General features: G+C 38.5%; 1 protein-coding gene across 3 annotated transcripts; it reads left to right on the forward strand.

The window, feature by feature from the left end:
- Positions 1–2,613: 2,613 nt before the first annotated feature.
- Ror (Tyrosine-protein kinase transmembrane receptor Ror) lies at positions 2,614–26,392 on the forward strand. 3 transcript variants are annotated; one of them, XM_032433111.2, is made up of 9 exons: positions 2,614–2,844; positions 4,514–4,590; positions 6,312–6,464; positions 6,525–7,118; positions 23,035–23,245; positions 23,313–23,517; positions 24,917–25,364; positions 25,434–25,566; positions 25,652–26,392. In XM_032433111.2, exons 2-9 carry the CDS (start codon positions 4,568–4,570, stop codon positions 25,862–25,864), a joined length of 1,980 nt encoding a protein of 659 aa, XP_032289002.1. In that variant the 5' UTR covers positions 2,614–2,844; positions 4,514–4,567; the 3' UTR covers positions 25,865–26,392. The 3 variants fall into 3 exon arrangements, with proteins under 3 accessions (XP_032289002.1, XP_002057422.3, XP_015025264.1); XM_002057386.4 differs by lacking the exon at positions 4,514–4,590; XM_015169778.3 differs by lacking the exons at positions 2,614–2,844; positions 4,514–4,590; positions 6,312–6,464 and having other exon boundaries at positions 6,826–7,026.
- Positions 26,393–27,700: the final 1,308 nt, after the last annotated feature.

Raw genomic sequence — 27,700 nt, forward strand, 5'->3', positions numbered from 1 at the left:
AAATTATTAATTAAATTATTATTTTTTCAAAGATACATTTAATTATTTTTTATTTTTTATTTTATTATTTTTGTTGCTCGAATTATAAAGAACAAAGTACGCAGGGAACACCGCGAGGAGACCATTATAATTATAATGGGGTCATAACTAAATATGACCTTCGGGTTTTTTCTGCGGAGCCAACCTCAGTACACAAAATGCATTCATATATCAACACAAATTTGGGATAGGTCATGATCTGCGCTAGAAAACTAACAAAATTAATTTCTTGCCAACTAAAGCCAGAGCAGTGAATAACATACAGTGAATAACATACATACATACTTTAAAGATCTTATGCATGTATAATTCACGCATACAACGAAAGGTGCACGCATGCTATTGGCTGAGACAAGAACTTTTCTCGAGCATACACTGTCCAAAAAGAAAAGTGAAACCAATCTATGTGTGCTATTTTCTTAACATAGTTATTGCGCAAGAAGCGCCTTGTGTAAAAATTATAAAAGTTCTTAAACTTTCCTGTAAATTTAATCGTTAATATCTCATTTAAATAAAGCATGCATTTCATGGATTAAGCACAAGCACAGTGCGTCGATCGTAAGTTCTAAACTTTTTCGCTCAATGTACTTCGAAAACGAAGCGACGCAAAGCAGCATCGACCAGCTTTGCTGAAGGCAGGCTGGCGACTAACTTCGTAGCTCGTGTCAGCATCAGCAAGCCACGACTTCGGCATTCGTTCGTCTGGTCCTTGGAGAACGAACAACCAGTCGGCAGGCATGCCGTACGAAGCCTCAAAGGCCAGATGAAAGGCCCCGCCAGAAATTTTGGATCGCATGAGATGCCAGTATATGCCTGTAAATTTAGACTAGTTGAAGGAAACTTTAAGACTAATCATAGCTCTAGAACACATTTTAGATGGATAAACCTCTTACAATATACTTAGCCGTTAAATACACTAAGCCCTAGGCTTGTGTCAACTCAATATACGAATAGTTGAGATTGCGTTCAAATTCTATAACTTATTGTACTTACATATGAGAGAAATCGTATACGATTTACTTTGAGGAACTGGGACATACGCTAACAGGACCAGAGGGTGCCAATGATTTGCATTATCGCCGTCTTCAGGTGCTGGCCATCAAAAATGTTAATGATATGGATATCGCGGTGCCGGAGGCATCCAAGCGGGCTTTAGAAGCACTCCCGTTCCATGAAATTGCCCGACGAGGTCAAAGAGGATTTTGAGTGTGCCGTGTGCAAAGAGCCAGCGCAAACCGGTCATAAATTCAAGATACTGCCATTCCAGCACGAGTTCCACGAGGCAAATTCCAGTCCCATTTGCCGCTTTATCTTCGTAAGTATTAAATAATATTAAAGTCTTGGCGTCAACCTAACCTCAATATTTGATCCAAAAAAATTGTTATACATATATAATTATAAAAAGTGTAATATTGCCAATGCAAACAGTCAACTTTTTATACCCTAGTTCCAGTATAAGAATGTCTGAATTTTGTTTGCGTTCCCCCAGAGCGATTTATTTTTATACCCTGAACACATTAAAAATGGGGATAAGGGTTTATTGTATTTGTGCAAAATCAAAATGTATGTATGTATGTATGTAACAGGCAGAAGGAAGCAACTCCGACCCCATAATGTATATATATTCTTGATCAGCACCAATAGCAGAGTCGATCTAGCCATGTCCGTCTGTCTGTCCGTCCGTATGTATGAGCGGAAGGATCTCAGAACATATAAGAGCTATAGACTTAAAATTGCAGAGGTAGGTGCTCCTAGTGCCTCCGTAGATCGAGTTTGTTTCGGATAATTGATAACTTACTCCGTTTCCAAGCAATCCATAAAAATCGATATCGATATCCTGTTTTTTGGGCAATTTTGGTAAATAATAAGAGCTAGAGTCACCAAACTTAACATATAGCTTCTAAAATAGACTATATATATGCATTTGACGTTGGAAAAAGAGGGTTCAGGGTATCCCCTAGTCAGGAGCTCCCGACTAGAGCCTCTTACTTGTTTTCAATGATCTTTCGAATTTCGTATCGATGTAAAGAACTTTGAAAGTATCATTACCACAACCAGCTGTTTTATGGCGGTAACTTTAAATTCAAATTTGAAATTTTGCTTACCCCCCCGCAGTTTTATATTTTTATATATAATATTTAAAGACGGCGAAATATCGCAGAGTCCATTAAATGGAGCCCCTGCTATGATACCGTACTATTTGTCATTTGAGAGAACAGCTTTGCAGCGCTTAGGTAAATCTAATCAATCCGATACATTTATATGTTACCGACAACTGATGGAATTGGAAATGTAAAGTTTGTGAATATATGTAAGTAATGTTGACTATAGAGAATTATTCCATTAAACACACGATTATCACTGCCAAGTCGATATTATATTATAGGCAATTATGAGTATTTGTTAATATTTAATAAAATAAACAATAAAGTAAAGTTCTGAAAATGGAATCTTAAGACAAACTTCCCAAAGCAGACGTCACCCCTGACTAATGTGGGATAACTAAAACAAAAAATTACCTGGTCACACCGTAATCTCTATTAAAGAGGGTGAAATGTCCTGCGCATAATCTATATACACAATCGTATTTGTCTAGTGAAAATAAGTTACATACAAACTTATGTATATTTATGCAAAAATTAAGAGCTCAGATAAAAGGATTAACGTGAAAGTTAAAAAATATTCAAGGATTGTTAAGGAAATGAATTTACAATATTTTCTATTACTTCTTGTTCGTTATATCGTTTTTATAGCATTTAAGGATAATTATGTATGGACAAAAAATTCAACTCATGAAAACAATGGGTACGTGAAACATAAAAATATGATGCATATACATATTTATGTACATATATATGTACACATATATGTAATAATAATAACTCATTAAAAAATTTCAAATTACCATCAATAGCATTGCATTCATATCCTTATGATAATACAAAGAAGATCGTTTAAATAACAGAGAGAATTAGACTTCAAATTCGTAAACAAAACATGGAAGAATCATTACATTCGGAGAGTCCAAATTTATACACAGTTGCTGATGGGTTTTAGCGTAAAAACGCACATACTTATATAATGCCAAGCATGGTTAAGATGGTTTATTTCTCCAAACCGGACTATTATGAAATACATACATATATAAATAAGTACATAATTACATAAAAGTACGTAAAAGACTTGTTTACTTAGAGACGGACAGGAACTTTATGTCAAAATTCTAATATCCTCTGCAAGAGAGCAAAACTCATATATCCTGCTAAATTTACTTAATGCTGCTTACAGTTATTCAGGCACAAAATTACCTAATTGCTTTCTGCAGTTTAAAGAACACATATGTATGTATATAAAACAATACATACACATGCACAGGTATAAGTGCAGCACTCGTTCACAGCCTAGACCGATTACGACCACTAAGAAAATAAGATTGCTAAGAGTTTCGCAGAATACCGAAAGTGGCAAGCCGTATCGGCCGCAGTGCATAACGTCGTTGCGGTTGATTTTTATTGCCAGAATACATTAAAAATGGATAGTAATAATATAATTTACTTGTGCAAATGTATTTAACAAGTACAAGGAAGCATCCTTAATCTCAAATAATATATATATTCTTGATCAGCATCATTAGCCGGATCGATCTAGCTATGTCCGTCTGTCTGTCCGTATTTATGTATGAACGCAAGAAGATTAAAAATTAAAAGAGCTAGAGAAATGTGGAGCTTAGGTCCTCCTAATGCCCGCGCAGTATGAGATTGTTTCCGATAATCGGAAACCTTCCCCGTTTCCAAGTAATCAATAAAAATCTTATATTGCTAATAGTAGATATATATATATATACTACCCTAATTTGGTTTTTTTTTTTCATTAACAATTATTGTTATGAATATTGAGTAGACACAGTGGAAAATAGTGTAGTATGTAAGAGGCTCGAGCGTGTTGAAGTAACTATATTTCTTATTTAGTGTTTTATTTTATTATTACTGCTAAAGAGGAGGAGCTCGTAGTACGAGTCATATTTTGTGTTGGTAGAAGAAGTTTAAGGCTATCCAATAGTCAGAAATTTCAGCGGCCGAACAAGCGAACGATGGACACAGCATTTAATGGATCCCGAGAATCGGGGACACTAGCGAAAAGGGCGTAATAGTTCATAAAAATGATCAGGATAGAGATTATGCCGCATGAAATAAGTACGATCAATCAACTATTTAGGAATAAAACAGGACAGACGAAAAATGGCCTTCAAAGTCGTGTTGGTCAAGAGCAATAAAAAACTTTATATTACCTTAACCGCTTTCTTCATCGAAGAAAGGTTAGAAAGGTTCCACATAAAAGAGTCCCTTGTGGTTATTTTATCATTCATTTTTTATTCTTGTAAGCACTATCTGCTAAGATTTAAGCCAGTACCAATACAACTTTTACTCTACGTCTTAAGGTTATTATTTCCTTTGCTTTTCTTCTCTCGCGATAGTTTACACCTGGAACACGGACTTTTCCTGATCTTCTTCCGATAGTAGACTGACAGATGTTTCTTTGGGAGCAGTACGGGTACATAATATACAACCAGCGTCTCCAATTACGCTTGCATGACGGATGAGACGACAAAAATGATGTGGCTATTTTAGAAGTTTTACAGCTATTGGAGATAGATACCACCCAGCACCGCCTTAAAGGCATGACAGGGGCCACAGGCACTAGTGACTTAAAGCAGATTAAAATAATTAAAGCCCAACTGATAGAGTCAAATAATAGATTTATAACAAGTAAGACGTTCTATTCGGGAGCTCCCGACTAGGGAAAACCCTGAACCCGCTTATTCCAACAGCAAATAAATAAAAAAAAGGAGTTCCCTTGGCAAGGTTCGAACTCGCAACTGACCGCATTACTTGTTGTCGACTCTACTCAACGGTCACACCAGCAAAAAAAAAAACTTTCCCCGGTAGGGCTTGAACTCGCCACAGACCGCACCACTTGCTCAGCAGCTATACCAATAGTTAAGTAATTATGATAAAAAAAGGAACTGAAATATCATTACAAAGAAATTACCATGCTGTTAGAATGCGATAGAATGGGAAGAATGTGTGTATGTACATGTATACAGAAATTCTTAAAACTGCTGCCCCGTGCAATTGCGCAGTTGCATATAACTTTGATTTTTTCTTAACCGATCTTTATGAAATTTTCTACAGTATATCTTATTGTACCATAGTATATTTGTGTGGATCAAATTGGTTGGCAATAAAAGTTGGGTTATTAACTTGATTTATAGCTCTTGGTGGTAGCGGGGAGGTGGCGAAAGGTATAAAATGAAAGATTCTTGACATATATGTAATATTCTAAAAGCAGCATATTATGGTTGGTGACTCCTAACTCTTATTATTTATACAATTTGCTCAGAAAACAGTATATCAATATCGATTTTTATCGATTCATTGGAAACGAAGTAAGTTATCGATTATCGGAAACAAACGCGATCTGCGCAGGCAGTCCTCCTAGGACATCTAAAATATCAAGTCTCTAGCTCTTATAGGCTCTGAGATCCTTGCGTTCATACATACGGCCATAGCTAGATCGACTTGGCTACTGGTGGTGATCAAGAATATATATACTTTATGGGGTCGGAGATTCTTTCTTTTGCCTGTTACATAGATTTGCATTTTGTACAAATACAATATACCCTTATACCCATTTTTAATGGGCTCAGGGTATAATAATAGTATGACCGATATGCATAGCATTTACTGTGTGTACCAACAAGGTTTTCATTTTGGTGGCTGCCTAACTCAGGGACTTGTTCATGCCTATTGTATGCCATCCTAACTCCCAAAAATCCCTTTTAAAATACTCATTCCTCGTAAAGAGGAAGAGGCAGCCAGTTAAACTTCAGGTCAAGACGAAGGTCGTACCCTTCAACACGACAAATCTAGTAGACAACCGATTGGGGGGTATAGTATTCTCAAAATAACTCAGCATAAGGAAATTTTTTGCTGCCACTTATTCCAAGTCAAAATACTAATGATCAAGGAAGCCCGTAACTAACAAAATTATCTATGGTGATGGCATATACATAAAAGTCAGCATCTGTTGCAAGCTGCCAGGAATATTAACCCTTCCAGTGCTTAAACAAGACAACCTTTTAATTAATGTATATCTCACCATTAGAAGAGCTTTAATCAGATTCAAGGTATCTAATATGGCCTAGGTGTATTGAAGATATCGACAGCCACTCCAACCTAACCTTACCTAACCAAACCTTTTTATTTTTTAAGACTTAACCAAATTTCTGGAATATGTCAATTGTATAATGGAACGATTTGTAATGAGTTTTTAAGAAACTCTCACGTTTTTATATCGCCTAATGTTACCATCAATGACTTAGAGGATCGATTAAAGGCGGCTTATGGAGTTATAAAAGAATCTAAGTGAGTTCCATTTTCTTTTGCTACGATTTGCTTATACATTCATATTTTTACATTTTTCAGAGATATGAATTCGAATTGCCGAAAATATGCACTGCCGAGCTTATGCTTGAGCTCTCTACCAATTTGTAGAACTCCAGAACGAACCAATTTATTGTACTTTGCCAATGTCGCAATGATTACAAACAAGTACAGTGGAAATGAGACACGAAAAAAAAGATTTCTTTTAAAAGATCCTAAAAATAGACATTCCTTTCTTAAAAAAAAACCCGTTTATTACAACGATGTATTTACTAATGATGTATCAAGCAAATATCCACCGACTAAAGAATCTGAAAACTTAAAACGAATTTGTCGAGAAGAATGTGAGCTTCTAGAAAATGAGCTTTGCCAAAAAGAATACGCTATAGCGAAACGACATCCTGTAATTAGTGTAGTAGGAGTTGAAGAGTGTCAAAAAATACCACGAGAAAAAGATTGCTCCTCATTAGGCATTACGATTGAAGTAGACGATGCTGAAGATTGCTATTGGGAGGATGGTTCAAGTTACCGAGGAATTGAAAACGTGAGTATATCGGGAAAACCGTGCCTCAGATGGTCGTGGTTGATGAAGGAAATTTCGGACTTTCCAGAACTTATAGGACAAAACTATTGCAGGTATGTAAGCTTTATTATATTTATATCTGTAAGCTTTATTTTATTCAATCATTCAACCGAGGCATTGACTGGGTTTTGGAAAATTGGACCCGGAAGTTGGGAAAGGTTTTATAACTTGCATGAAAATCATTTAACTTATAGCCTCTGTCCAGTGGTTTACAAAATGTCACATTTTCAAATTTCACATATTGCTGTTCCACCGGTTGTCGGTTACATGTGAGTGGTAAAAGTACCGCTTCTTTAAAAAATAGCTGATCGAGTTTCTTTAATTTACATAGGCGCCGTCAAGCTCTTCTTCCATAACTCAAAAAATGCGCTCTAGAAGTATGGGCTCCATTATAGGTACTCTTTTCGAGATTTCGGCATGTTTAAATTTTAAAAACTGTGGATTATTCTATAATTTAATTTCATATTTAAATTTGCCGCTTGCCTTCAGTGATATATCAGCTGTTTATGTTTACAATACTTTACAATTTTTGACAACATCCATAGAAATCTCGATTAATCATCGCAAAAAACCCGAAATGTTCGGGGCGAATTTACACATTTCTGAAAAATGTGCTTTTTTTGAATGATGTGTGAAATGTGTTTTCTTATGGGGAAACGAACAGGGCGCATTTCACACATTTGTCATAAATGTGCCATTTTCTGAAATGTGTGAGGAATATGTTCAGTGGACAGAGGCTATTAATTGCATTGTGAAATGGTAAAGTGTTCACAGTTGACCAAAAATATTTTTTTTTTGTAAAGTAGGAAAGATTTGATCACAGTTATGCAATTTCCAATTGAATTTTAAAAACTGAAATGAAACTGATCGTCAACATTCAAGGCCTTTTGAAAAAATTATATTTGATTGTTACCTCATTTTATGTACTAAGCGTTCTTAAATGAAATATAAATATGTCGGAGAGGAAGTACTGTAGCATCCCGATAGGCATGAGACTTTAAGGTGTGACCATGGGATGTGCTGATAGATACTAGTTCTGGTAGAATGGAGACTCAGTTTGCCCTAACCAAACTTCTTCAAGGAATGTCTTCGCGTTGTTGGAGCAGCAAAACCGGAATTTTCTTGAACTGGTTAAGAGGTTACAGATGCCGGTGAGCGAGTTACAACAGACTAGCGAGATTTGCTTGCCGAAATATAATCCGGACATTGCTGGGGTGGATGCCACGCAGTGGTGCGCTACGGTCGACATCATTTTACGAGCAAACCAAAGTGACAGCGCTCTTATATTAGCGTTGAGTAAAGCTTTAGAAGGCGCATCGGCTCAGTGGTTATCACAAATATGATACATAGGAATAACTGGGCAACAGTTCAGGCAATTGTTTGAGCAGCGATACGAGATCGCCAGCCGCTGTTATTTTGAATCTTCTTAATAGTCGTCCAAGCAACGGTGAAAGCTTGCCTGTTTTTGCGAGTCGCAGCGTGACGTCACTGTGCACAAAATTACGTAATTTGAATTCTGAACAAATTTCCATTGCGCTGGTTCTTGGGCACATGGCTAATTTCGACCGGCGTTTACAAGGAATGATACACACAACGCATGTAAGCAATCGACGTGAACTGCAAGCGGAGCTGCAAGTAAAACTGGGAACCAGAGACCGAGTGTGCTAAAACTGTGGAACTCAAATGTTATCATAAAAAAAAAGAAAAAGAAAAAAAAAATGCAGAATATCGGAAAAAGAGTGGAGCTCCGCGCTATAGTGGAGCCTCAATCGAGTATGCTGGTCAATGGTGAGAGATTTCCGATTACATGTGCTCATTAATTAAAGAAAGAGTTTATAATAAGTTAGCGCTATCTCGTTAAATGAAATAGGTAATGCCAATACTTACAGAACTGTACAAGTTGAATCAAACATCATGATTGATGGTAATTCTTTGGTTGTTTTGTTTCATATAGTAACAGACGAATGTATGAAAAATAATATTGTAATTGGCAAAGAAATATTGGCTCAAGGGTTTTTAGCGGAAGTTTCTTACGATAACTTTAAAATTGTTCAAACTAAAGTTGTGAACGTTTGTGAAACCGTTCAACCTACTAATTTTGATAACATTGAAATTGAAATTGACAAGATTAAATTAAGGGAGTTGGCCGCTAAGAACATGGAAGAGGTCGCTAGATATGAGAAGACAACATTTGATAAAAATATGGCTAAGCTAATTAGGGTCTGTGTGGGTGACTTTTTGTAACTTAAAAACAGTGAGAGACAGCAAACGAAATTAGATCCAAAGTTCAGAGGCCCTCTTTTGGTGGTCGAGGACCGATACGTTTTAAAATCTATACAGAACAATAGACGTTACAAGAACCCACACGAAAGTTTGCGAAAGTTACCGGACGTGCAAATTCCAGAAGAGCTTGATGTAAATTACAAAGAACAAAGTATGTTGGAAATGTCTGTTGATACAGAAGAGTGTTCGTGAAGCCAAGTGTTGGGCGATGGACGAGCAATGTGGTTGATGAATTCGTGAAGCCAAGGTTTGGCGATGAATTTAAAAGTTGCCCAATAAAAGCCTAGTTATGTATCTGGGATTACGAATTGATGATTTGGAAATGTAAATGACAGAAATGTTTTATAAGAGAATATAATCTAACATATGTTAAAATAACCTACGACATGTTAAAAATAGAAGTATAGTGATGATATGAAATTTTTGGTTAAGATTTTCTGAAGTATTCAATGAAATTATAAAGCTGGAATGAAACTGAAATGATTATGGTAGAAACGAGGACGTGTATATGTCAGGATGGCCGTGTCGGAAAGGAAGTACTGTAGCATCCCGAAAGGCATGAGACTTTAAAGTGTGACCATGGGATGTGCTGGTAGATACTTGTTCTGGTAGAATGGGGACTCAGTTTGCGAATTGAGGCTGTGTGGCTTCGTAAGCGTTGCTAGATCTGGTCTCTCTCTCTTGTGGCTGTCCTGTGTTTCCGGTGTGACGGGAGTTGGTCACGTGTGCGTATTTAAGAGAATAATGAGCAACAAAGGCAACGAAGACTCGCTGCATTCACCAGGACTGAGTTTGGAACACCAGAATCCATACGACCAAGCGACCAATAATGACGACTCGCAGGGAGATGACATTAATTCTCCGACAAATATTTAAAATTCTTTATAAGTAGGTCCTCATAATCAGATGTCCCTTCAATCGTTTGCAAAGGATGGCCTAAAATATTTATGCTCTTCTGCCTCCTGAAAACTCAGGTTGGACAACAGCGTTTCTAAATATCAGGCTTCTTAAATAATTAGTAATCTCAATTAATAGAATTTGTAGATATCATGAAAACAATTTTTTAAAACAGCTTAATTTTCCACCCATCCTTCCTATTGTAGCTATATGATATAGTGGTCCGATCCAGCTGGCTCCGACATATGTACTGCGTGCAACAGAAAAAGGCACTTTTGGAAAGTTTCATTTAGATAGCTTTAAAATTGAAATACTAGTTTTCTATATCAACACGGCTTTTGAAACTGATCAAGAATCTACATCATTTATGGGGTCGGAGATGTCTCCTTCGGGTGTTCCCGACAAGGTAAATCCTGAAACTAATTCATTGTTGATGAAAAAAACGAATTCAATAAGAAGTTGGCGGTTGTTATAAAATAATAAAATAATGCTATTCAAGAAGCTGTATACCAAATTTTGTGACTCTAGCCTCTTAAACCTAAAAGATTTCGTCAAAAAACGAGATATCGACATGAATTGGTATGGATTACTTGGAAACATGGCCAGTTAATCAATTAACAAACGCATAGTTCGCGGGCACTAGGAGGACTTCCGTGCCAAATTTCAAGTCTCTAGTTCTTATGGGTTCCTCTATCCAAACGGACATGGATAAATCAAATGTTTTATACCGTTTTTACCAATTTTTAATGGTTTCAGGGTATAAAAATATAAAAAATTATCCGTTTTCTTCCCCCAAGTTTGTCGCTCTTATAATAACAGCTACTTCCAATTTATTATTGCTTTTATTTTTTCTTATGCACAGCATTTTATTAGATAAATACTAACAACCCCTTTTCCTCGAATTCGAATTTTATATTCTATCTAGAAAAATAATCCACAAAGCGCAAAAATTGCAGTTGGATAGGAACACCCCATCAAACTGAAATTTTTGCGATTTGTGGATAATTTTTATACCCTGAATCCATTAAAAATGGGTATAAGGGTATATTGTATCTGTGCAAAACGTATTTAAAATGTATGTAACAGGTAGAAGGAAGCATCTCCGACCCCGTAAAGTATATATATACTTGATCAGCATCAATAGCCGAGTCGATCTAGCCATGTCCGTCCGTTCGTCCGTCTGTCCGTCCGTCCGACCGTATTTATAAACGCAAGGATCTCAGAACCTATAAGAGCTATAGACTTAAAATTGTAGAGGTAGGTGCTCCTAGTGCCTGCGCAGATCGAGTTTGTTTCGGATAATCGATAACTTACTCCGTTTCCAAGCAATCGATAAAATCGAAATCGATATCCTGTTTTTTGGGAAACTTTGTTAAATAATAAAAGCTAGAGTCACCAAACTTGACATATAGCTTCTAAAATTGAATATATGCATTTGATGTTGGAAGAAGAGAGTTCAGGGTGTCCCCTAGTCGGGAGCTCCCGACTAGAACCTTTTACTTGTTCTTATTTTATTTATCATTTTGAGTTGTGGCCCACGACCAAGTGTTGATGTCATGGGTTATTCCATGCAAGCTTAGGAAAGAAGTCGAGAATATATTGATGTGAATAATTTTCCCAGCAACTGATGGGACTGGGGCAGGGCTGAGCACTTGTCTTTTTGAATGTCTTTCGTATTTGGCCTTTGGCCTCTGTCCAATTTGTTATTTTCGGTATATATTAATTTGCGAAATACCTGCTTTACGTTTGCCTAAGCAGCTCTATGAGCATCTCCTTGCCTAAATTTGGACAAAGTTGGGCAGTACCAAAACTTTTTCTAGGGGTTCCCTTTTTCGACAAGGATGCTGGATGCAGCCCAATATCGGTAACTCAAAATATTTGGTATTTACTAAGTTGAACCTTATCACTGCTTCATGGTGTCAATGATGCAATACCAATTTTCGCAATATATATGATACCGGGTCTTTTCACGGTAGCCAACAAAAATACGTTTTAATGGGATGCATACATCTTCCAGTACTATCTGGTTTTTAAAGCAGTGGACACTAAATAATCCTTGTTTTCGATAGTTTTTTTGAAAAAGTTTCCTTAGAGACTCGCATAACGGCCTCTTATGACTTTTAAACTTCGCCAATATCCCCAACAACTCATTAAAGTCTTGCTACTATGCTTTCGCACAAAATAATTTATTTCAGACCTCGAAATACGTATTTTCACGGTCTAGCAAGGATTAATTGGTGATAGCCTGATTTAGATCTTAGGTTATGAAATATTGTCCCCATGAGTTAAATATTTTATACGCTGACGCATATTTTAAGTCTTCCCATTCAACTTTGACCTTTTTAAATTACTAATTGGAATTACTACAATTACTGGTGCAATAGTCGCGTATGATACACTGAGTGTATCCCTGCTAGCTTTGTCGCCGGTGAAAGATTATTGGCTGACGAAATTTAAAAAATGTAATTTATGTGCTGACCCAGAAAAAACATCGTGATTGATTTGTTTGTAAACAAGTGAGCTTTTATCGACGTAGAATTGCAAGAGGTTCATGTTGCCCAACCTAAATGTGCAAAGTTCTTTCTGAATCTAGTGAATCGGCCGCTTCTCGGCATACACAAAGCCCAATCTAACTATATAGACATCAAAATTTATTTTTACTTCATAGTACACCCTTTTCAAGTGTCACATATTCATACACTCCAATCTCAGATTTTGCTATCGACCTATTTATCTTTAGTTTGGGAGCTTTAGGCCTTGAGTGCACTGACGTTGCGATAATAGCCTGTAAGTGTGCCGCGTCCATATTAACTTTCTGCCGTCTCCCATCACCTTTTTATATTCGATTTGTCTTAACCAAATGTGCTATGAGCGTGTGCCTCTTTCAAGTATTACGGCTCCGCGACGATTTGCGGCTTCGGAGTCAGTTGCCAAAGTCAGCTTGGTCTGCCTGGTTAGCAATACAACATTGTATTATAGTAACTATGAACTAACTCAGAAATTCTTTCACAAGGCGCTGCAGCCCCACATGGCTTGACAATATAACCAAACGTGTGCAACATCTTAGACGATTTTGATAAAATCGACAACAGAGAAAGAAAGGCTATCTTAGGCACGCCGAAGATCTAATACCTATGCAGATTCAACCTTTTCATAATGCTTATAGTGTGTTGTCCGAATATAAGAAGCACACCGGAAAAAGTTAATGGCGAGTTTGGTCAAGATATCTTGATAAACAAAAAAAGTTTTTAATGAAAAACCTAGCTTTTGACCGATCGTTCCTATGGCAGATGTATGATATAGTAGGCCGATGTAAATAAGATTTTTCATACAACTTAATTTTCGACCAATCGTTTCTATGGCAGCTATATGATATAATAGGATTTTGCATTTATATGAAGAGCGTAGTAAAACTTATATATGCCGATTTTGGTCAAGATATCTTGATAAACAACAACTTATTTTTTTCATACACCAACTTAATTTTCGGCCGATCGTTTCTATGGCAGGTATATGACAAGGTGGTGCGATGTTAAGAGGATTTTGCTTATATATGAGGAGCATAATAAAACTAGTAAATGCCGAGTTTTGTCCAGATATCTTGAAAAACAATATGTTTTTCATTCAACAACTTAATTTTCGACCGATCGTTTCTATGGCAGCTATACGATATAGTGGTCCGATCCAGCTGGTTTTGACATATGTGCTGCGTGCAACATAAAGAGGGACTTCTGCAAAGTTTTCTATAAGCTACACGTCAAAATTGATTACTCTAGCCTTTAAAATCTAGGAAAAAAGGCAATTTGGAGCCTTTCCAAGTAATCGAAGAACAGATGGACAAGTTTCAAGATTTACGGATTGAAGAGGGACTGTTATTTGAACGAACCCAGTTAAGCAGAGTAGGCAGCTGTAAACTGTGGGTTCCGAAAGCGTTGACGTCGACGCTTATACAAGAGACGCATGAAGGCGAGATAGCGATGCATGGTGGAATTCCGAAGACAGGCCAGAATCATAATTCTATTACTTACCCGGATGTCAGTCCAACTCCGAGAATATCTCACCAATTGCGAAACGTATTAAAATACAAAGCTCATGACGTAGGTTACTCGTCCACCCATGGGGAAGTCAACTCAGAAAAGCCAATACAAAAATTATTTATGGACTTTTTCCAATTTAGTCTGTCCGTAAGCGATACTAAAACCGACTATTACGGCAGCTATCAAATTTTTACGTGACCTTATATTTATGCAGATCGGACTGCCGGAAATTGTTCACATAGACAATGACAGACAATTCACGTCTATTGAGTTTGCTGAATGCATGAGTAAATATGGGATCACTCACTAAAAAACCGCGAACCGCGTATGTTAGAGTGAACTAGTCTGTGCTTTCATATTGGCCACATCATACCCTATGGGACGAGCAGCTTCCCGAAATGCAGGCATCATTGCGTAGCGCGACACACAGCAGTATCGGACCAATGTTCGGACAGCATTTGCTTATGACGCAGACTACATACTGGCAAGCAGGCCTTGAGCGACACTATGCACTCACTCAGTCTATGAAAAAGCGAACAGACGATACAATTTGAAATCCGGACACATAGGTTCAGTCTCTATGGACTCGAGACGCTGCTTGGGATGCCGTCGAGAATATTTCACACCAGGGTGTGAATACGATATGTATGTATACGTGCAGTACACCGATAATGTCCGAGTAGCAAGTTAATGGTGGGTGAGACATGAGTGTTAGGCGGGTGAACTTCTTATTTTTGGAGTTGGCAGGTGATTATATAGCCGACTCATCGCAGGAAGGCTCCTTTAGGGTGGACCTTAACATCTGTTCGCGATGAACGTTTCTGCAAGATGTCCTATTGAGTGTGCTCGAAAAGCAACCGACATCCGATTTTAAATATAAATTGTTTTGCTAACCGACCCTTCGATTTATGGAGGTCTTACTTACCCCTAGTTGATCTATGTCTAGCCAGCAAATCGATAAAAGGAATGTTAACGACATTTCGGATCAAAAGAAACCGTTAGACTAGGTTATTTCAGTATCTTATTTGTCATCAGATGCGGGCTAACCGGCCAGGTTGTTTTTTATTCCTATTAAAACGGAGGCCTATCGAATCACATCGACGTTTAGTTGACAACATCATAGCCTCTTGAATTAATATCTACTGTGCTTTAATTCGTGAATACTTGGTGCCATTTAGAGTTCCCTTTTCATTCTTGCATTCAACACAAATATTGCCAGCGACGAAGAATATGACCGACTCCAATAAAGAGAGACTTCAAAATCAGACCGTCAGTTCTATCGGGGATCTTATAAGATTTTTGATTCGATGACAAAGATCAACTTAAGACTAGGAAGAGGGTTCTCCTTGAGGGGGCCGACGTTCGAATTGGATGTCAACAACACAATACGAAAACCTTTTGCAGTACGGCTGCATATTTATACAAATGCACCAAACGCTTTTAATGAAACGTCGGAACCATGTATCTCGAACGCCAAAATAGGCCGAATATGTTCATCTAAAATGTTCCTGACAAAAACTACGACCACAGACTCTACTGGCTAACTCATCCAGTATGCGGTCACCTAGGTTTTTCTGGTGATCTGGCGCCCAAAAAAGGCTGCTGTTATTGCGATAGTTTTTAACTTTTATTGTTTGGATAGCTTGCTTGACTGTCACTGGAAGACGCTGCAGTGATCAGGAAACCTAATCGATTAGAACTGCTTGTAAGATGTATTAGAGTGTAATAAAATTTATAAAAAAAAAACTTGGTGTGAAACTCGCAACTATCTTCGACAGCTCGCGATACGAGCTTGTTTGATTTGGCAGCACAACTAAATTAAAAAAAATAATTCTTTGTTTAAAAAAACATAAATTGTTGACGCGTCTACCCGAAATTCATTCCAACAATTCAGTCGTTTGACATAGTTGATAAAAAGATACGTGATACATATATTCAAAAAACAAGAATTCGATATCGATTTTTTATGGATTACATTGAAACTGGAAAGCGTAATCGATTATCTGAAATAATTTCGTAACATTTCGTAACGTTCATACATGCGGTTAGATGGACAGACAGATATACAGACTATCTGTACTTAATGGATTCCAAGCTGCCGCATTCTATCTGTTATACACATTTGTACAAATATCCCATCCACAAAATGTACAAATGACTGTGTAGTTACAAGCCTTTTTTTGCAACAAATTAATTAGCACTGCTCTGTGTGCAACGAAATTCGAAGTTTTATATTTTGTTTCGAATGTATTTATTTACCGCACAGGGCACTTATCATAATTTACGAAATGTATCAATATTGCTCGGCAGTCAACTCGAAATAGTTGCGCCTTGCTTGCGATCAAACGAAACACCAAACTATATGCAAAACAAACGAAATTGAGCTCCGCTCAGAGCGATGGGCAGCGGGCGTCAATGCAGGAGGCAAAGGGCCGTTGAAGAGTGTAGGCAGCAACTTACAAAGAGCAAACATCATTTGCTCTTAAGCTGTAATTATGTTTTTTGTCTTCTGCTGATACTGCACGCAGCCGTCGCTGTTATCTTTACCGGTCACTTGACCAAATATCCTCCCCCCGTTGGAAGGCAAGGGATTTTCAACATCATACTGTTTTGGCAGCAAACACAGTTTCCGTACGGCTCTGCGTATGACTCCATTCGCAGTCTGAAGCACTGCAACTTTAGATACCCCATCAGATCCCGAAGTCAGCTCTAGAACTCTAGCTAATGGTTACTTCAGCGGCGGTAGGTTCTCATCCTTTACAAGGACGACGTCGTTGATGGAGAATCCTGGCTGAGGAGTGCGCCATTTGGAGCGCTGTTGAAGAAGCGTTAAATAGTCTTCGCGCCAACGGGCCCAAAATACTTGTTGGAGGTATGGGACGCGCTGAAAATAGCTAAGCCGATTGAAATAAAGTTTCCTTAGATCATCGGGATGCTCTGAAAGTGGAAGTAATGGACGAGAATTAATAATTGCCGTGATGTGGCAGACGAGCGTGCGCAGCGAATCGAAGTCCAAGATGGAAGGGCCGACAGAGCGATAAGAATGGTGCTTCGCAGTCTTCAATTCAATTGAGCCGGATCGGCAAAACTTGTGAACAGCTTTGACATGCTCGTCACTCAGGAACAGGCGGCTCTGATCTGGCAGCTCATTCTTAGCGCCTACGAAGTTTGTCGCATTGTCAGACCAGATCCTTGAAGGTCGAGTTCGAGTCAGAATGAACCGTTTTAGGGCATTTAGAAACGGTATTGTACACAAATCCTTCACAAGCTCTAAGTGTACTGTCTTTGTAGCGAAGCATATGAACAGGCTAATGTAGCATTTCACGGGAGGCCTGTTGCGGACTTCGCTCTTGTAGAAGAATGGTCCACAGTAATCAACGCCAGCGACCATAAAAGGATACGATGTGTCGAGACGATCAGCTTGTAGATCTGCCATCATGTGCTCTGCCTATCGTGGCTTGGCAGGAAAACAGATTGTGCACTTGGCAACAATACTAGAGACTGTTTTACGACCGCCAATGGGCCAGTATTGGAGCCGAATCGAAGCCAATACGGCGCTAGGTCCAGCATGCAAATTCCGTTTATGAAAGTGGATTATTATTGCCCGGGTCACAGGATGTTCGGACAACATTTGCTTATGACGCAGACTACATACTGGCAAGCAGGCCTTGAGCGACACTATGCACTCACTCAGTCTATGAGAAAGCGAACAGACGATACAATTTGAAATCCGGACACATAGCTCAATTTCATCCAAAGTTCTGCCACCAATTCGCCAAGTGCAGAGTTGTGAGGTATTCTTGTGCATTTGGCAACAATACTAGAGACTGTTTTACGACCGCCAATGGGCCAGTATTGGAGCCGAATCGAAGCCAATACGGCGCGAGGTCCAGCATGCAAATTCCGTTTATGAAAGTGAATTATTATTGCCCGGGTCACAGGATGCCGGCGAGGCAATAGGACAGACAGAGGAATAAGCCGAAGTCGTCAAAGAATGGCGCGAGAGAGGCCATTGAGCTAGAACTGTTTGACGGGCCTTCCTTCCATCAGTGCCTTGTAGTCATCGCCAAGAGTAGCCATTTGCACTGACCGTAGCAACAGATGTGTGCCATGATGCACGTGGCTGACAGTTAGCTCAGATCCTCGGATTCGATTTAAAAACTTGTAAATGTAAGCAAAGATGCGTTGCAGCTTGGAGAACGAGTTGATGAACCTGCAGCCAATTGAGAGATCAAGTTGCGTTGCAGTTCCGAGTAATACCTTGTGTCGGAGTTGTGGCAAGGATTCACTCTTCCTTTTCTTTTCTGAGAAAGGTCGGGCCATGGGCCCATAACGGAGACCTGGAAAGCGGATTTAATTCAGTGGGAATATGATGCCATTCCATGCCAGTGGTGAGCTCTTGTATGGCTACGACCCGATTGGTAACGAAAATATTGAATTTGGAAGCATCATTGCGAATCCAAGCCAAAACTACAGCTGAGTCTGACCAACAGTAATAACGACAGTTAAACACTTTCAGTTGGCAGATTTCGCTGAGAAGTTCAGCCTATAATGCAGCTCCGCAGAGTTCCAGCTTTGGTACAGTGATGGTTTTCACAGGCGCGACACGCGACTTGGAACACAAGAGACTTAGGCTTATGTTGCCATGGCACTATGAAACTGTATAGACGCATGTCCCATAAGCGCTCAGGCTGGCATCACAAAATCCGTGAATCTCAACTGGGCTGTCTGTCTACTGGAATCTCTGAGTCTGCTTAAAATCAGCGCAGAAGTTGACTTAAGTGTGCAGGCAGAGAGATCAGAGATCAGAGATCCTGCATAAAAATTTTAGATTTTGTTATTACAGGACCAACAAGACCAAAAACGAGCAATTGAGGAGAGGATTGATCGTTTTGTCAGTCTCAAGGGTAGCCTCAGTGGACAAAAATAAAAAAGAAAACAGTCTGAGGAGGGATCTCAAACGAGGCTTAACGTTTTCGTGATATCGCTGCCATCATTGAACTTAAGCAATCCTCTTTCGGTATGTTTGACGTATAGTAGCGTCGATAGAACACCATTTTCGCAGCATATAGTTGCCCTTGGCGAGTAGTTTGCTTCAATATCTCAACTGCTTCCTGAACACAGCTACCACCAGAGATGAGATCATCCACGTAGAAGTCCCTTTTAATAATGTCAGCGCCAATAGGAAATGCCTTCTGCTCATCCATGGCCAGTTGGTGCTAGCCCGCACTGGGAGAAACAATGCTGGTTTTGTGCCGTAGGTGAGGTGTCTAATTTGTAAGTCTGTATCTTCTGATGCTGAGAATCACGCCACAGGAAACATTGAAGATAGCTGTCTGCTGGTTCGACTCGTACGCATCGATACATTTTGCATATGTCGCCTGTGAGGGCATCAGTATCGAAAACAGTTTCGTTTGTATGGTAGGTAGTGGTAGTGTCCAGAGGTAGTAGCTGCTGATCCATCAAACACGACCCATAGCTTAGTTGTAGTACTATCCTCCTTCAGCACGCAGTGATGCGGCGGATAGTATTTGCATTGGCCCAGTGCAGCTAAACTAACAAGTGACATATGATTTAAGTCACGATATTCCTTGATAAATGTTGTACGAAGTGCCTGTTGATAGGAGTCACCCAGCCGATTTAGGCTTAGTCGAAGCGGTAAGCGAACTGAATACTCGCCAGTCGGCAGACGCTTAAAATTGGCCTGAAAGTGTGCCTCGCAGTCACGCTCCTCCCCGTTTGGTGATGACTCAGGCTCGGTACAAGATTCCAGCTCCCAAAACCGACGGATTAATTCGTCAATCTGTGCATTCGTCTGCAGATGCGAGTCTACCAGTAGATCTGGATTCATCACTAATCGCCTAGCCACGAGCAATGATTTTCCTGCATGTGGAGCACCTCCAGTCGCGACCCAACCAAAGCGAGTCTTTTGCAGTATCGGCATTCAAGCAGCTAATTTGATCTGGCCAACGCAGAGCAGATCGAAAAACAGACTGGCTCCGATCAACATGTCGATTTGCTGAGATTTGAAGAATTCAGGATCAGCTAGTTGTATGTTTGACGGAATGTTCCATGGTGCAGGGTCAAAAGTGAAGCCAGGCTGATTATCGGTGATGGATGGTGCAATCAATGCTGGGATGCATGTGGAGTATTCAGACACTCGAGATTGGACATTGATGTTTACCGAAAAACCATCTGACGAAAACGCTGCATCACCAATGCTAGAGACGAGTGCTGTGGACTTGAATTTGCGCAGCTGGAACTGATGAGCAAGACGAGAGGCGATGATGTGCAATTGCGACCCAGAGTCGAGCAACGCACGGCAGGGCACCAACGATCCAGCTCGATTTTTTACATTGATGACGGCAGTGGCAAGTAGGACGACATCGTGCTTAAGAGCTGGTCGATGGAGAGTGTCGACGATGAAACTGCCGCCAGGATGTTTTAAGATGACGTATAAGTTTCGGCTTCTTGAACATTGTGCGAGCTAGAAGCAACGCTGTGACTGCTTGTGTTGCCAAGATGCAACAGGCTATAATGTTTGCTTCCACAGACTCTGCAAGTGCTGGAACCACAGACTCTCAGCTGATGTCCCCTTTGCAGGCAATTAAAGGCACAGCGCAAGCCGTTTGGCTTCATGAAGCCGCAGCCAGGGCGATAATTTTGCGAATTGGAGATATTTATAAATGGAGTGGCCTGCGGCTTTACAAAATACACATGCATATGTTCCATTTGTTCCATTCTTGGTCACCACAAACGTTCTTCTTCTACTGTTGTTCTGGCCCACCTGGGAGCCAGGCGTATACATTGCCGTCGCGTGATCCGCATTTTCCAGCCTCTGACAACGATTTTCAATGAAAGCTGTAAGCCACATGATGGTATGACGTCCAACGGTGGATCATCCTCCCAGCTAGCTTGCGTGGCGCTATCTAGTTTTTGCACCAGTGTGTGTACTATGATGCAGCCGGCGATCTTTTCCACACTTCCATCGATTTTAACGCACGTAAATGAGAGTTGACCTTATCTGAGAATTCGCGCAGTTGTGTCGTCGCACCCTTATCCACTTTTCTTAAACCCAAAATTTCAGCAATAAGTGCCTGATAAACAAGACGCATGTTATTAAAACGCTTATCAAGTAGTTCTAAGGCGGCAGCATAATTAGCGTTTGACATTTCCAACGAGCGAATTGTATCCAGCGCTGTTCCTTTGTGGCAATACCGTAAATGCTGAAGTTTTTCAATGTTGGTCAAATATTCGAGAAGTCAGACCATTCTGTGTAGCCTCCACTAAACTACGGCAATTTAAGTTGAGGCAATCGAGAGTGGTTTGGAACAACACAAGTAGAGCGCGGAACATCGGCTGCGGCGGAATTGAAAGTGGAGAAATGTGGAGTCTGCTGAATCTTGCTTCGATTTCCGCGCTCTCGTTGAAGGGACACTCGTAGCCGCCCAATGGTTGACTCAAAGCTTGACTGAAGATCCTCGTCAACGCTGGCCTGATTCACATCCAACAAACTATCATAGATTTTTCAAATTTCGCCTGCAAGTCAGATGCCATGCATATGTAATCTTGCAGCTCGTAGTCATCAATATCGCGTAGTCGCACGGGATCAAGTTCAGAGGACAATCTATTGCCTCGATCACTTAAATTCTCAATCTTTACTTTAAGAACTGCAGCCTGTTTTCCAACCGCCACTTGATAAGCAGATGTCGCCTCATTTTCATTTGCACTTCATAAAACATTGTTAATGTAGCGCACAACAAAGTTCACACAGCCGAACTACAATACAAAATTTGCGCGCACAAGTGTTTGTTTGAGCGAGATAGCGCAAAGCCGGTTAAAGCGCGCATCGATTAACGTCGATTTTGCTACGGCGTCTATGTACAACGACAAACTGTATGCATATGCACAAGCATTGCGGTTAAGTACAGTTATTAGAGAGACTTGGTTAAACTGATCACTTTATGTTGAGGCTCGCTGCACTTAACGCACAACCTTTTGTAAATATGCGCAATGAAATTATAAAATGAAATTACAAAACAAAAATGCGAACAGAAGCGAAACGAAAGAGTAATAAAGAAAAATGAAAGAAATCACGTCGGGTCACCAAAATGTGTAGTCACAAGTTTTTTTTGCAACAAATTAACTAGTACTGCTGTGTGTGCATCGAAATTCGAAGTTTTATATTTTGTTTCGAATGTATTTATTTACCGCACAGGGCACTTATCATAATTTACGAAATGCATCAATATTGCTCGGCAGTCAACTCGAAATAGTTGCGCCTTGCTTGCGATCAAACAAAAAACGAAACTATATGCAAAACAAACGAAATTGAGCTCCGCTCAGAGCGATGGGCAGCGGGCGTCAAAACAGAAGGCAAAGGGCCGATGAAGAGAGTAAGCAGCAACTTACAAAGAGCAAACATAATTTGCTCTTAAGCTGTAATCATGTTTATTGTCTTCTGCTGTTACTGCACGCAACCGTCGCTGTTATCTCTACCGGTCACTTGACCAAACAGACTGTTAATTTAAAAATGTATTTATAAAGTGAAGTGCAAGGCTTTTTTGCCCTATTTCGTTTTATTAATGGTAGTATATCTATTTAGAAATTGAAAAGGTAAAAATTAAGATCAAGGCAAGACAGATTCGTGTAACAACCCAAAAATATATGTATATCTCTAGATATTATCACATCACACTAATATATATTTTAATTTGAACAGTACTTAATAAGCTAATTATCCACATTGCAGGAACCCAGGAAAAGTTGAAAAGAACCCGTGGTGTTTTGTAGATGACCAATCTTTAGATAGAAGTATTGAACCTTGCAATATTCCAAAATGTGTCGATAAGCTCTGGCTAACAATAATTTCAATATTGGCGTTGGCAGCTGTAGCTGTTGTCCTAACTTCAGTTCTTATTTTAAAAAAGAAAAGTTCTCGTGGAATGAAAAATATACAAAGTGTACGTAAGCTATTAATACATGTAAAGAAAATCATAAAATTTGCAAATTATTTTGTCCGTATTCCAGATTAATACACCAAACGCCGGAAATAATATATATGGAAATTCACAATTAAACTCAAACCAAGATACAGGAAGAATGAATTTAAATAGTTCCATTGAACTTGTAGGCATCCCATCTAAAAATATGGAAAAAAATTCACTTTTGCGAATACCACACTTTACATTACAAGATGTAGAGTTCTTTGAAGAATTGGGCGAGGGAGCTTTTGGTAAATAAAAATATTTTAGAATATATATCCTTATTCCCATTAAAATATAAATTTGAAAATATATGTGTTCCTAATATGTGTTAGCAGAAGTGTCATTAGCCATTTGCATTTCATTTTTCGTACAAGTGCATCGAGTTTAAAAATTCATAATAACCGAAAAAGTAAGGATGCCTTCGGAATGGCGAAGAGATAACACACTCAGATATATGATATAGTATTCCAATGTTGACAAGGTCTTGCAATTATTGTGCGCAGCTTACAGAGCCTTTAAAAGTCTAGTTTGGCTGAATATGTCCATATATATAAAACTGTTTGTCCTGACTGACTGACTGATTGGTGATCAATGCACAGCCCAAACCGTTAGAGCTAGGTAGCTGAAATGTTCACTGTAGTTACTTTATGTGACGAAGGTGCACTTTAAGAAAGGGAAGCTTCACCCGCAATTATGGAAAAATCACGAAAAACTTTTGTATGAAACTTTTTTGTTTACCGATCCGATCGGCCTTAAACTCAATTTCAAAGATCTTTGTTCATATTAATTTGTTTCGCACTTTTCCAAAAATGTTTCCTCTTCGGTGGCAATGGGGGTCAAAGATTAGGTAGATGACCTTTCGCGGTCAAATTTAATTTCAAGGATCTATATGAAAAATCATTTGAGACATGTTTCACATTTTTCGCAGAATTACAGCATCCTCGATAAAAAGTGCGATAATAAGATTTCTTTGGTTCAGTACTAAGTTTTGTCCGATTTGCATCAAGCTTATATTCAGATCACTAGAATAGAGCTCAATAAATAGTAAGTGTTTTAGAATTTGTGAAATTCCACTCGCAACAGTGGTAAAATGGCGAAAAACGTTTGTATGAGGGTAGTTTGTTTACCGTCCGCTTAGTTTCAAAATAATTTTCAAAGTTTTTTGACAAGATAGATTTCAAACAAAAAAGATTTTCATACAAGAACCTACTGTGCGATCGATCGTTTTTATGGTAGCAATATAATATAGTGGTTTGATTCGGTCGGCTCTGACATATGAACTGCCTGCAACAAAAGGACAGACCAGACCAATGAAAATTTTCCATACTATAGCTTTAAAGTAGGGAGAATAACTAACATTAAAATATATCAATTCGGCTTTTGATGCCGATCTAGAATATATGTATGTACTTTATGGGGCGACTTATAAGTGCTTATAAGCGTATCTTTTTCTCAATAATAGGCAGATCAAAATTAAAATAGAGTATTTCCGGGAACTTGGTGTGCGAATTAATTTTTTTTTACAGGCAGCTTACGTCAAGGCACTTTTAGTGGACATTGACATTTATTATTATTCAAATAGATTCGTTTACGTACTTCCCGAATGTTTATATTTTGCTAACTTATGCTTTTTTTTATTTATTTTAGGAAAAGTATATAAAGGGCAACTAACGCAACCCAACAAAAAAATTGTAAATGTTGCCATTAAAGCATTAAAAGAAAACGCCTCAATTAAAACACAACAAGATTTCAGGCGTGAGATTGAATTAATATCAGATCTTAAGCACCAAAACATTGTTTGCATACTTGGGGTGATTTTAAATAAAGAGCCTTACTGTATGCTTTTCGAATATATGGCGAATGGTGACTTGCATGAATTTCTAATATCAAATTCGCCTATTGAAAAAAAAACATTATTACAACTGGAATTTCTACAAATAGCAATACAAATAAGTGAGGGAATGGAATACTTATCAGGTCATCACTATGTTCATCGTGATTTAGCTGCTCGAAACTGTTTGGTCAATGAAGGTTTGATTGTAAAAATTTCTGATTTTGGATTGTCACGGGATATTTACAGTTCTGATTATTACAGGTATTTTTTAATTCCATATTAATGAACTTTATCATTTGGCCTTATACCATTATTAATATCTTTCCCTAGGGTGCAATCAAAATCGTTACTTCCTGTTCGGTGGATGCCATCCGAGTCTATTTTATATGGAAAATTTACAACTGAAAGTGATATATGGTCTTTTGGAGTTGTTCTTTGGGAAATATATAGTTATGGAATGCAGGTACATCTTAAAATTTGTTGAATATAATATATAATCTTCACATTGGATCAAATTACATTATTTTAATCACAATTTGTCGTTTCAGCCGTATTGTGGTTACAGCAATCCAGAGGTAATACATTTAATTAGATCCCGCCAATTACTCTCTTGTCCAGAAAATTGCCCAACGGCGGTGTATTCTTTAATGATGGAATGTTGGCATGAACAAGCAGTAAAACGTCCGACATTTTCAGACATATCGCACCGATTAAAGACTTGGTATGACGGTCATGTTAAGATCAGTAACCAAAATATTTAATAAATACATTTGATATCTAAGAAGCCTCTCAATTAAATTTGATCTGACCATTTTGTAAAGTATTAAGTAATAAGAAGTAATACGTAAACAATTGAAAATATGGAAGGCAGTTATACTGATAACGAAAAATTCTAATCATCGAAATAAATAGAATATTTTCTTTACTGCTCCAAACGATAGTACTCTTTTAAGGGAAACAATAAATCGAGAAACCGATCTGAAACCATTATAACCTCTTTCTATACACAAAATAATATACAGTATTTATTTTTTATGTATTATTTATTATTGGTCGACAAAACTAGTGTCTTCCCCATTCTTGAATAAATTATACATACAATACATAATGGAAATTAAATGCTAAGAGCCTAGTTAGAAACCACAATTTTCTAATAGCATCACCGACCGATAGAGGTGTTTTATTTGCCAATCCGGCCAGCTATGCCTCTTAATTTAACTAATTTTGTCAGTGACGCTATTAGAGCCTACATCTAAGAAGAAGGGTGTAAGTAGGAAAAAAGTGTTTTTAAGTAAAATTAAACATAATCTTAATTTGCTATATTAATTAAGAAAATACAATAAATAGAAAAAAAGAAAGTAAGAAGATTGTTAATAAAGTAAAGATATGTATGCTAGATTTATAGAGTGTTAAGTAGATAGGACAAACTGAAAAGTAATGGGAAATCACCGACCCGGTGGGGGAAAATTTATAGCCTATCCGGCGTGATATGCCCCTGCTCATAGCTGGGAATAGTCAGTGACTTCCCGAAGGTATCCTGAAAGCAACGATTTAATAAGGGGTAGAGATATTTCGGTAGAGAAAACGTGATGCAAACTATTGTAATTTTTACATAGAGCGCGTTTGGCATTATGCATAGCGTAGTCTGTTGTGAACGTAGATAGCGATAATTTCTGATTGGTCTGGACGGAACAGAGAATTGAAGACGCCTTAGCAGAAAAGGGGAATCTATGTCGCCAAAAATCAACTTATGTAGGAAGACATCGCCGAGAATTGTCCTACGGTTGGTTAACCTAGGTTAAGAAGAAACTGGAGTAAGATGGCAAACCGAAGTTTAGGGTCCCAATTTAACCTCCTACTTAGATCCTGAGCTGTTAGTATACGTTGCAATGGGGAATTATCGATTGTATAACTGACATGATAAGGTGTAGTACGATTAAATATCGCAAATGCGAACTTATGTCATTTACAGTGACTTCAGTAAGGCGTTTGACTCTGTCCAGCATGACAATATTTTTTAAGCTTTACACTTTGAACCATTCAGATGCAATTGATTGGCCGAACACCAAAGTTGAATAGCGTTCAGATCGTCATGTAGACGAGAATAATGTAGGGGAGTAATGTATGATAGAATAAGTTTCAAATCGTTCGCATACATGAGTTCACGGGCATATGATATAACAGCGGAGAGATCATTTATAACGCGAAAGAATTGCTATCTTCGGCACGCCAAAGATCTAATACCCTTGCAGACCCAACCTTTTCATAATACTCATAGTGCTTTGCCCCTATCTAAGAAGTATCGGAAAAATAGTCAATGCCGAGTTTGGTCAAGATATCTTGATAAACAACAACTTTTTTTTTTCATACACCAACTTAATTTTCGACCGATCGTTCTTATGGCAGCTATATGATATATGATATCATATATATGAGGAGCATAGTAAAACTAATAAATGCCGAGTTTGGTCAAGATATCTTGAAAAACAAAATGTTTTTTCATACAAAAACTTAATTTTCGACCGATCGATCCTATGGCAGCTATATGATATAACGGTCCGATATTAATAGGATTTTGCACATATATGAGGAGTAAA

This window comes from Drosophila virilis, chromosome 4, assembly GCF_030788295.1.
Source record: "Drosophila virilis strain 15010-1051.87 chromosome 4, Dvir_AGI_RSII-ME, whole genome shotgun sequence".
Lineage (NCBI taxonomy): Eukaryota > Metazoa > Arthropoda > Insecta > Diptera > Drosophilidae > Drosophila > Drosophila virilis.